The 12204-nt window shown below is 49.4% G+C and overlaps 1 protein-coding gene and 1 non-coding gene across 2 annotated transcripts; one reads left to right on the top strand and one right to left on the bottom strand.

Annotated features, from left to right (window-relative positions):
• The first annotated feature begins 5342 nt into the window (after positions 1-5342).
• TRNAS-GCU (transfer RNA serine (anticodon GCU)) lies at positions 5343-5424 on the top strand. Its single transcript has one exon. It is a non-coding gene; the product is annotated as a tRNA-Ser (tRNA).
• A 3464-nt stretch (positions 5425-8888) lies between these two features.
• Positions 8889-12204, bottom strand: LOC123143403 (rac-like GTP-binding protein 6; the record flags this gene model as incomplete). Its single annotated transcript, XM_044562320.1, is given in 7 exon segments — positions 8889-9395; positions 9487-9552; positions 9669-9733; positions 10112-10175; positions 10576-10685; positions 10797-10884; positions 12037-12204. Coding segments are annotated over 7 exon segments (594 nt in total). The 3' UTR covers positions 8889-9293.

Here is a 12204-nt window from a genome sequence, read left to right as displayed (position 1 = left end):
TCTTGTCCATCACATCATTCTCTAATGATGTGATCCGTTCATCAAATGACAACACATGTCTATGGTCAGGAAACTTAACCATCTTTGATTAATGAGCTAGTCTAGTAGAGGCATACTAGGGACACTTTGTTTTGTCTATGTATTCACACATGTATCAAGTTTCCAGTTAATACAATTCTAGCATGAATAATAAACATTTATCATGATATAAGGAAATAAAATAATAACTTTATTATTGCCTCTAGGGCATATTTCCTTCACCTATGTGTATACAATACTAGGGACGGTTCCCTCAAACATACAGTTCAGACGGGACCTAGTTGGGGAAAGATGGGATGAGGGTTGCATTTAGTTCGAAGGGTGATGGAAGTCACCTTATATAATGAGCTTTGACTCATTTCGATTGACACTATCGGTTTCAGGCGTGTTTTTCGTTAAATCAGTATACGTGGAGTTGATTAATGCTGAACTGGTTCTCGGGTCACTTAATATCTAGAAAACCAAAGGTTTTTTAGAGATTACGATTTTCATTTGGTTTGTGCATAAGGATGTGATCCTCGCCAAGGACATTTTGGCAAAACGTAGGTGGGAAAGTAGTGAATAGTGTTGTTTCTGTGGCCACGAGGAAACAATTCAGTACTTATTTCTTTGATGCCCACTTGCCAAGCTTCTGTGGTGAACAATACATGTGTTGTTTAATGTAACCCCACATATTAGCATATCAAATTTGTTTGGTAACTGGTTTGGCAGGATAGAGCCCAATATGGCGGCACAAATACATGTGGGAGTTTATACATTACTTTGGGCTATTCGAGGCAGACGGAACAGTTGTGTGTTTAACAGAACAAAGATTCAAAAAAAATACAAGTTATCTACAGAGCATTTTGATAGATCTATACGTGGTCATTACTACACCATACGGAAGCGAGGGAGCTTATGGCCTATGGATGCAAACATTGGGAAGATGATAGCATGGGCTACATGCAACCGATTTAGATGGCGATTTAATAATAGAATATGTGTAGGCATATTGTCCTATGTTTGCCGTTGGTAATTTTTCTTTTACTGAAGCTTTTACTCGGAAATTTGTTACTTGGATCGCCTTAACAAATGGTTGTGTGCATCATTCAATGTAGAGGTCGGGTTACTCCTCTTTTTCGAAAAAAAAATAGTTATGTTATTGCATAAATGGTGTTAACGTCACTAAATGTTTACCCAAATGATAAGTGCCACATGTCAGGTGTGTGGCACTCCGGCTCTGACGTTTTTCGATGGCAATTCCAGTGACACACGACAAGTTTTCTGTCAAAAATAAACTGAAGCACGAAGTTATCATGCTTGCCAACTAAAGTTGCCATCCTCGCATAACTGAACTTACCATAAAAATGTTTGGAGTTGTCATGTGTTATTTATTACCTCTGTCGTCTGGCACTTATCAGGGTCCAATGTTTATTCTAAGCACAATCACCTCAATAAGGAACTAGAAAAACCATATTGTGCAAGCGTCTACAATCTTTATGTTCGGTAGTGGCACTTCGGCTTTAATATGGGTGAACTCCATATTCTTGTTTCGGTGGAGCTGGTCATTCCTCGCTCCAGGTTTTTACACCGCGATTGAGCACAAGTTCCTGAAGCTGCTTCTTGCAGCTATTCCGGTCGGCTAGGCTCCACACAAAGAGTTTGTGAAGTGTGGAGCAGGAGGACTTCAGAATAGGCCCTTAGTTGTGGGAATTTCAGGGAGGGGTATTCCTTAGTTTGGTTAATGGGAAGTCACGAAGGATAAGCAGATATAATGAAATCTCAAGATCTCGCTCCTCGGTCGCTCCCGCGGGTGGCCAGGAGCGAACCCTAGCCGCCGCCGCCACTAGCCACACCCCGCAGCCCCCTCCCCTCGCCGCCGCCGGCAGGAGTCGCCGGGCGAAGCCCGCGCGGCTCGGCGGCGGCGGGGTTCCTTTTCCTCCTCCCGCTCGAGATGGTGCGGCGCGGGTCGGCCGATCCAGAGGGAGCTCGGGCGCACTGGCGCTCGGGGCGGCGCGGCGAGGCAGCGCGGGGTGGCGGCAAGCGGTGCGCAGGCGGGCGCGGCCAGGTGGTGCTGGCGCGGCGAGGGGCGTGGTGGCGCATGCTTCGGGTGCGGCCTTGATGCCCCTCGACGGGATCTGGCGGGGACGGCATGGCGATTGGCGGCGCTCCGGCGGCTCCTGGCGCGTGGATCCGGCGAGTGGGGATGCGGACGGCGGCTCCTGGCTGCTGGACGAGGCTCCTCCCGGCGGTGCTGCGGCTGCAGTGGGTTGCTCCGGCTTCGGCCCAGCAGCCCTGCTCGGCGGGTTGGGGCGGGGTGGCGGCCCCCCCTCCCGGCTTGGTGCTAAGGAGCTGGCCAGTTTGCTAGCCCGGCGTGGTGGCGGCTGCCGGGCGGCGGCCCCGGATTTGGTGGAAGCGGCTTCGGCTGGGGGGTGGTGCGCGCATCTAGGCGTGGTGGGTCTCGGGATCCCACGGCCAGTTCGAGGTCGGCCTCGGCAAGATGGGGTTCGTTGGCTGCGTTGATGCGGGCAGGTGGTGGTTGAGCATCTCCGGGAGAAATCCTATGTCCGGCCTCTGCCGGATCTGGCAACGGCGACCCCCGTGGGCATCGTGCTCTTTCTTGGAAGCGTTGTTGTTGTGTGGTGCTCCTCCCCCCTTCCCGCGGCCTTGGCTCCGGAGGGAAACCTCAGATCTTCGAGATCGGGCGATGAAGACGCCTTCACGTCTTCTTCCTCCTTGGGGGCATCGTCTCGGAGCCGGCCACAACCTGGAGACCAGTGGATGGCGGCATCTTCGCCGCGTGGGTTGCGGCATCTTTGCCGCGTGGTTTGCGGCATCTTCGCCGTGTAGTTTGCTGAGGCGGCCATTTCGGGGCGCTGATTTCTGTTTGGCAACGATGATGGCTTCGAGAGGAGCTTTGGTCGCGGCTCGGGCTTCGGTAGTCGGATCTTCCCGGCGTGTCCGAGGTGCCCGTTGGTTGCTACGGCGGGCACGGTCGGCGCAAGTCCTGCATATTCCCTTGTGATGATCGTCGTCAGAGTCGGAGCTGTCAGTTGTTCGCGCGTGTGGCCTTCTATTGGCATGTGCCGTCATGGTTTTGGTGCAGCTGTTGTAGCTCTGTGATCCCATGTCGGTGGCCAGGTTGGCCGGTGATACCCATGTTATATGGGTTGGATTGTATCGGTTTTAGCCAGGTTTTCCGTCAATTAACCGGGCAATTCTCACTCCTTCTTAATCAATGAAAATGGTAAGTCTTTTACCTTGTTTCAAAAGAAAAATGAAATCTCAAGATAGTTACATCACTTCTGCTCCAATTCTCACTTCCCTTGTAAATAAAATTGTGGGAATTTAGACTTCAAACTAGCGCCTCAAACCCTGGACTGGAACGCTTGGTCTATGGGTGCATATACCCTGTATGTAACTTTTTAATAATTATATAAAAAGTTTTAAAAATCTGGAAAAAAATGAAAGAAACTTGACCTTCCATTGTACTTGTAACAAAAATTCCACAAAAAGAAATAAAAACCTTTTAACTTCTTTTAAAAATCGGTCAAAATAGTGTAAATAGTGACCTATAATAGCAATAAAATATGTTTTTGCCTTGAAGTCAATGCTGGTTTTTTATTCATGAAAATTTATATACTAGTGCAAAAAAATCAAATTTATTCTAAAATCTTTCTAATATTTTCACTTTAAAAATGGGCAATACTCTGCGTCGGCGCACCGGCGGAACATTTCGGCCGGTCAAACCAGAGCCGCTCGATCTGGATGCACATAACCATCAGATCTGCCCCGCATCTCCTATCGTCATCCTCCCACACGGGAAAAAAGAGGAGAAAAAAAGCAAGCGCCGCCGCCGCTCGCGGGATCCCACACGCTGGCCCGCACTGCTCTCGCTTGGACCACCGCTGCCCCTGCTCGTCGCCGGCGCTCGGAGCCTCACCGCCGCCAGCGAACCAAAACATCACCCGCCTTCACCGCCGACACCGAAGCAAAAAATGCCAGTTCCAACAAAATCAAAAGACGGTGGTAGCAATTTTTAGGATGGTTCCAGCAAAAACAAAACAAAAACAAGGGGTGATAGCAAAAACTCCCTGATGCTTCCAGGAAGACTTTGACAGTAGCAAAAACTCCGGTGGTAGCAAATGGCATCTCCGGTAGTAGCAAAAATCCGAGACGGTTGTAGCAAAAAAAAGCCATCACCGTGGGTGGATGTAGCAAAAAATGTCTTCAGTTCCAGCAAAAACAAAATATGGTTGTAGCAAAAAAAGATAGGAAAAACAGAAGATGGATGTAGCAAAAATCGACAAACACCGGTAGTAACAAAAAATCGAAACGGTAGTAGCAAAATGGTTCATCGGTTGCAGCAAAAATCACCTGGTAGCAAAAATTGGGCGGGTGGGTGGTAGCAAAAACATGGGCCAGTTCCAGCAAAAACAACACATGGTTGTAGCAAAAAAAAATCCACCATCGCCGTGGTCGATTGCAGCCCAGCCATGACGACGAGCAGTGGTTGTAGCACCGTCGTAGTTGCTGGTTTGCAACATCTGTGCAAACCATGTGCTGCATGTGCCTGAGCCCAACCTCGTGGGATCCATGGCAGACTGCACAAGGCATGAGAGAAAAAAAGCAAAAAAGCACGGACGAGCTCACCCCTCTCATGGACCTAGGGAGGAAAAATGTTGCGGGAAGCAGAGAAGGCAACAAAAACGAGCTCAATTTTATGGGGATTAGGTGTGAATTTCGGAGAGAACACACGAAGGAGGAGGAGAGATTGAGAACTTGGGGACTGAAGAGCGAGCAGGGCGAGGATGCCTCGTGTGGTCTCCAGAAAGAGCGAGGGGATAAGATGGAAGTGGTGGGAATAGAGATAAGCTCTGTGGGTGATGGGCCTGGGCTGCCTAGCGACGCGAGCGAGGGGACCGGCCAAACGCTCGGCCGGTCGACCGGCTATAAACGTTTATCTTTAAAATTTTATATCAGATGTATATACACCAAGAACCAAAGGGCATTTCCCCTTGAAACTTTTGATATTTCCATTCCCTCCAACTAAACAGCGCGGCTGTGCACCATTAGCCCCTGTCTTCTTGTCTGTCTTCGGCTGGACGAGGCACGACGCTGAGCACCAGTGCCCAGCACACGTAGAAAAAACAGTTCTTTTTTTAGAAGATTACAGACAGAAAAAGATGAGCGGGCCTATGGGCAATGCAGGCCGAAGCAGCTCTCTTAGTTACGTCCCATTATATGGCCCATGGACTCTAAGGCCTTAAGATGGGCCTTGACACAGCGAACATATAATGTGGTCTCAGAGCAGTGAGACAAGCGACGCTTTGGCCGAGTGGTTAAGGCGTGTGCCTGCTAAGTACATGGGGTTTCCCCGCGAGAGTTCGAATCTCTCAGGCGTCGTTTCCTTTTTATTTTATTTTTCTTCATCCTTATTTTCTGTTTTCATCCTAAAAATATTTAGTGATTGTATATCTATTTATTCGACAAAAATCTCGTCAAAGGAAAGCCGAGTATTTCTTCTTTCTATAACGGGCCTACAAAATGGCCGACTCTTTTTGTATAGAGTACATGGTTTAATCTATCTTAGAGCAACTCCAACGGGCCGACCCAAACGGACGGCATTTTTGTCCGTTTTTTATCCGTTTGGGTCGGCCGGCCGCCCGCCGTCCGCCCTTTTTTAGTTTTGGGTCGGCAGTGCACCCAACAGGCCGACCCATTTCATGATCGCGCGCATTTAACATCATGCCGTCGCCCTGGTTTTAGCGCTCCAGCGTGTGGGAAAGGTTCGCGCGCGGGGGAAAGCGGCCTAGCGCGCGCTGGTTTTGGCGCTCCAGCGCGCGGGAAAGGTTCGCGCGCGCGCCGCGGCCGACGCTCGCTATAAAGAAGGCACTCCCTCCACACTCTGTCGGCCGTCCACTCTCGCCGCCTCTGCGCCACCATGTCGATCCGCCGCCTGGGCGCTTCGGATTTTCGCGGAGTCCGCGAGCGCCGCTCCGGCGCCTTCTCCGCCGAGATCTGGTTTCGCGAGAAACGTCTCGTCCTCGGTACCTTCGACACTGCAGAGGAGGCGGCCCGCGCGCACGACGCGGCGGCGTGGCGCCTCGTGAGGCCTCGTCGGGATATGAATTTTCCCAACGTGTCGAGCCAGCGGCGCAGGATCTGGCGCCTCTCCCGCGGCTTTTCACCGACGAGGATCCTCGTGTCCACCGGAGGCGGCAGTGTCGCCTCGCCATCGCAGAGAAGGACGTGGAAGCCTTGGTGGTGTGGTGCGGAGGCTACCCGTAGGACATCGTCGACGAGCGCCAGTTCTACAAGCAATTGAGATCGGAGAGGGACGCGAGGAGGAGGGAGCGAGCCGCCTATCGGGAGGACAAGCGTTCGCGGAAGCAGGCAGCTCAATTGAAACTGAAGCTACGAGAAACGTTGGGTTGGGACTTTAAAGACGAGCAGCTTGCTGACGCCTACCTTCAAACGTCGGAGGAGGACATTACCAAGTCGGAGTCAGAAAGCGACGACTAGTGGTCTTTTTCTTTTATCTGTGTATGCTAGAACTATCTATGTACTGAAAAAATGGCCGGCGGCGTCGGCGACGTAGCAGGCGGGCGAGGGTTGAATTTACTGTGCCACCGACCAGCGGGCCCGGTGAGAAAAGAGGGCGAGCGCGCGCACGTCCGTCTTGTGTCCGCGCCGACGCAAATCAGGCTAAAAAATGGGCCGAAAATGGGTCGGCAGGCGGACGAAAGCGGACACGCGTCCATTTGGGTCGGCGCGTTGGGCCGGCTTTTTTGTCCGCGCCGACCCAAACGGACGGCCACGAACAAAATGGGTCGCCTCATTAGAGTTGCTCTTATGTCCAACCAGATACTAATAAAATTCTAACACGAGCTAATTGTAAAACCGCCTCGTAAGCGTTGGATGAGGCATTGTCGTCCGATTATACAGCTGGGCCACGTGGGCAACCAAGCGGAAAATGACCATGTCGTCTCTGCATCGCAGCACCCCCTCCATCACATCGCCCTCAGTCTCGTGTTACCGCACCGGCCAGGTAGCATCGACGCCTTGCAGCAGATGACGGCCGGCGAGGTCAGCAGCTCGTCTCCCCCACAGCATTGAAGCTTCCCCCGCCGACGAGATCAGCGGGTCAGGGCACCACATCCCCGCTGCATTGCAGCTTCGCCGACGACGAGATCCATCGGTCGTGCACCACCCATTGCAGCTCCGTCGTCGCTGGGCAGCACCACGCATATTGCATTACAACTTTCGCCACCGGCGAGATATGCGGGTCACAGCACCACGTGTGTTGCACTGCAGCTCCCTCGACTGGTGAGATCCACGGGGACGCGATACCACATGTTACATTGCAGCATCCCTTGTCGGTGAGTTGCGCAGGGTCATTGCGTCGGCTACCGATTTGCAACATCTATGCCGCCTAGTGGTCTTCCCCAGTCGTTGGCGACCTCTCCTTTGCAGCAATGCCTCATCCTCGAGAGGCGGTGCGGCAAGCACTTATCAGCAGAACGCACCCCTGCAGAAGTGGCGGTTGACTTCACAACTAGTGGCAACGGGGTGGTCGGTGTTGTGCGTCTCTCCTCTGCTTGCAGCAATGACAGAGGTTCCCCATGGGTTGTAGTTGTGTGGGCAGCAGTAAGTGTTGGCCAGATAGGAGGGGTTCATTACTGGCAGCGGTGGCATGGGAGTCTCTGCTTGTGTTGGCGAAGGAGGTGAATGGAGGAGGAGGGGGCGGCGGAGAGAAAGAGAGTACAAAGAGGATTAGATCATGGAGGAAGACGATGTGAGGATGAGAAGCTTCGATAGGGATAGGATAAGGAAAAGTGGTGTGGAGCCGAACGCGAGTACGATTGAGGTGGGTTTTTTTTTTGCAAAAATGATCCAGATCTATTATCAAAGTTCACCGGAAGTACAAAGTACCTCAAACATAATAAAAATTATATTTATATTCTCGTTGTTGCTGCTACGCTATCAGAGCCAGCTTGACCTTGTCGATGACAGCCAATAAGTCTTCGTGCACGTGCCTCTAATGACCAACGCCCTAGAGCCGCAGATGTTGCCATTGAACTCTTAAATAGATCTGAAGCACCTACAGCAAATCTCGGCACACAACGAGAAACCCTAACCTCACCGTCCCAAGAAGACGACATGAATCTACACCCAAGGCTTGTTGACTACATCCAAAAAGACGAACTCAAAGAGGATCAAAGCCCGGAAGACAAACTCGAGAAAGAAACACTGCCATCCACCCAAGCGCCACCTGCAAGGACTCAAAAATCTTAATCTAAACTACCAATGGGAGCGGAGGCACTGGGATTCTCCTCCCCATCATCGACCGGCGGGGGGGCAGGCAGAGGGGAGGCGTCAAGGGATTCATGTTTGAGTTACAGCGTCAGACAAATTCAGTTGGCTGGCCATTTTCTACAAACAGGCGGCGTTGCAATGCTTCTGGCAAGTGGTGGCCAACAAACAAGACCATATCCACCCAAAAGATTTAGTGCCCCATTGACACACAATGGCATGTGTATCCAAGTTTTAAAATCAATAGAAGTAGTGGCCTGTCTGACTGGCAGATATTGTACCCAGCCAGATACACATATCAACAATATCCTATTGCAGCAGATACCACACCAACACCAATATCATACAAAACATACCCTGCTGCCAACATGCTCTCCATGATCTCCAATTATATGCCACAACCCACAAGTGCTAGCTGTGAGTATCAAAACAGGCAGGTCAAAGCACTGCACATGCTCCATTTGCCAGCAATCATACACCGGCGAAAGTAAACCAAACCGAATCATAATTCATATGATAGGATGCATCTAAATGCGGGCATACAGACCATAACAAGAAAGGAAACATAATTTTCCATTGAAGTGAAAATAACAAGCAAAAATAGAATAAACTGAGTGCGATTACATCATGTCTCTACTTATGGAACCAAGATAACAACGAGATACTTTTTTTTTACGGGGTCTCAAACACGGGAAATACCGTCTACTAAGCAAGTTACCTAAATTGCCACGACTTGTCAGTCACACGAGATAATCACAAGGCAGGAAGAAGAGAAATCAAACAAATGGATCGCCCGATGCCTCGACAAAGAGACCTTGCTGCAGCTGCCGGTGGGTAACCTAGGGTGGGGTAGGGTGAGGGACGACGACCATGAGAGTGCAGCTCCGCTGAAGCAAGACGTAACAATAATATAGCATGGCGGCAACTTCGCCCTTGTTCTTTGTCTACCGATGATTAGATCACAAGATGGAGCAAGCCCCCCTCTGCGCCTTTTTCTTCTTCTTTGCCTTTGGTGGCGCAAGTACCACCTTTATTGCCGCATCAAATACACCCTTGACATTCTGCAAATCGACAAGGACCAGAAAAAAAAAACTCTGTCAGCATCTCACATTGCATTATGCAATAAGCAAACATGTAAGAAGATAGCTATACTAGTTGGGTCTTTGAGCTGCATTCGATGTAGTAGGGTGCGCCTATTAACTTTTTTAGTTCCTCCCCCTACAGAATTTGGCATCTAAAGTCAGTAACACAACATCGCCTCCTTCAAGGGAAAGAGCAAGAAAGACAAAAAGTCAAGGAAAAAAAGATCAAGTCGTGATGTAATGCATCCATACCTGAGCAGTAGTGATAGGAACAGCACCAGGATGGTCCACAAAGAACTGCTTGTCATCTCGAAGATCTGCCAGGGCAATGTACAAAGTGAAAATGAAATACAACTGACAGTCTAAACCATCAAAGGTTCAAGGGTAAAGAACACAAGCACAAAGAACTAAATAGCCAACAATTCATCTAGGTATACACCAATATTCTCAAGCACAGAAAGCAGTGGTGAAATACTACGAGGTTCACAGAAGCTTAGATTCAAGGGTTTTTTTCTCATTTATTTTCATCTGGATAGCATCCCCTGCTTTCACTTGTAGGTGTGTGACTGCCATTGCACGTTACTGTGAATAACTTTACAAAGACCTATGTGCCTAGAAACCCAACGTCACTTCCGTCGTAAACACAACAGGATGTCAGATTTCTGAAGAACAATGTGGCCATGTGACGTTCTTACCAAGCTTTGTTCCCACAAGGATAATAGGCACACCTGGTGCATAATGCTTCAGCTCAGGTATCCACTGAAACAAAAACGGAATTCAGGTTCAGGAAATGCATAGGTTGAGCATATATGTATAACCATAAAAATAATGAAAACAAATTAACATAAGTCAAGATAATGACCAAGGAACAGAAATTAGAGGAAACTACATCATCTCTGATGAATAGGAGACTACTGGAAAAACCATTCAAGAGTGCATTAAAGCCTATTTCTAGAATGGAATAATTTCTCACTGAAGAAAAAAAAACACTCATCAAACATGACATACATGCCAGAAACACAAAAATCTTATCAGATAACTCATGAAGGTGACCATAGAAATGATGGTGAAATGAACTTCTGCAGAGAACTTCTGGAACCAGGAACGCATAGAGCAAATTTATTTGAATATAAAGAGATAATAAGAATCAGACTGTTACCTTCTTTGAAACATTCTCATAGCTGGCCTTGCTGATAAGCGAGAAGGCCAGAAGGAAGACATCAGCTCCACGATAACTCAGCGGTCTCAGTCTGTTGTAGTCCTCCTGACCTGTTGCAGACCCAAAGAACAAACTTTTACAACTTCGAACCAACAACAGACCAGGCAAAAGAACAAACATGTAGCCATCAGCAAACCAAGACAGAAAGAAGAGCCGGTTACCTGCAGTATCCCATAGCCCGAGGTTGACAGTGTTGCCATCAACCACAACATTAGCACTGAAGTTGTCAAACACCGTTGGCACATAGTCCTGCCAAGAACAACAGTTGTGGTAAGATAAACAGCAAGTGCAGCCAAATTCTTTCTTCCAAGTTCAAGAAACAGCCACATGGCCGTCGTAGTGAATTGACAACAAGTGCAGCCAAATTCTTTCTTCCAAGTTCTAGATGCAGCCACATGGCCGCCGGACGGATGACAGCGAGGTGAATTAAATTCTTCCACTCATGTAGCCATGCCTGAAGATAAGCATACCAAGATGGCACAAACACCAGACCCCATGTAGGTGGGTGGTCCAACTGGATATTCTACTGCTGCTGCTGCTACCACTACGTGGTCACCATGACTCAGGGCTCCAAGCTAATCTACCCTCCCAAAGCAGAGTAACCCCATCATGGGTGGTGGTATTATCTTGTCTTGTCTCGAAGGTTTCTTTCTTTCTCTCCTCTCCTCGAGAGAGAGTAAAAAGAAATCTTTCGTTTGAAAACGAAGCATGCGTGAAAAGGTAGGTGCTGCAATTGGTGTGTGGATTTGCGTGAAAGAAACAAAGAATGGCACCCACCAACCATACGGATGGTGTGAGTGGTCGAGGTAGGGTACTACTCCGCTACTCGGCTAAAAGGAAAGGCTGGAAAGCGATCTCCGGCTGTTTGAAACGGATCCGCAGCCCCCACATTGCCGGCTGGGGAGTGGAGCCAATTTGGTACGAAATCACGAGCCGACGAAATCTCCCTATACTATCTTTTTTTCCCTGCAATGTTGCCGTTCCTACTACTGAATGGTAACGAAATCGACAGCGAAAATTTCCCGTACAGAATAAATCCTAATTTGGGGCTGATTTGGGAGTATCAGCAGAAAAGATCCCCATTTCGCTGAGGAGGACCGGCAACCCTAGACGAGAAAAGATCGGAATTGGCGACCGCATTGTGCCCAAATTAGGAGCCGCCGGGGGGCGAATCGAGCGTAGAAACGCCACCCAAATCTAGATCAAGAACCAGCCTCTGCCTCCCCCACCCCCTAATTAGGAACACACACACACACACAAAAAGAATCAATCAACCAATCCGCTCAAAAGGCGCAAGCAGCAACATTTGTCGGCCTCTACAAACACAAGAACAAGAAGCAACCTGGCATTACCCAATAACACAAGAAGTACGAAAAGAAAGAGAGAAGAAAAGGGACGTACGGTGGGGAAGGTGTTGGAGGTGTAGGAGATGAGCATGCAAGTCTTGCCGACGGCGCCGTCCCCCACGGTGACGCACTTTATGAACCTGGACGCGCTCATCCTCCCTCTTTCCCTCGCTGCCGGTGAAGCTGCGGGCGAGACAGGGGAGGGGAGGAGGGGAAGAAGAAG

The sequence above is a fragment of the Triticum aestivum genome, chromosome 6D, assembly GCF_018294505.1.
Source record: "Triticum aestivum cultivar Chinese Spring chromosome 6D, IWGSC CS RefSeq v2.1, whole genome shotgun sequence".
NCBI classification, from domain to species: domain Eukaryota; kingdom Viridiplantae; phylum Streptophyta; class Magnoliopsida; order Poales; family Poaceae; genus Triticum; species Triticum aestivum.
The sequence above is the reverse complement of the archived record's forward strand: the minus strand, read 5'-3'. Positions and strand labels throughout refer to the sequence as shown.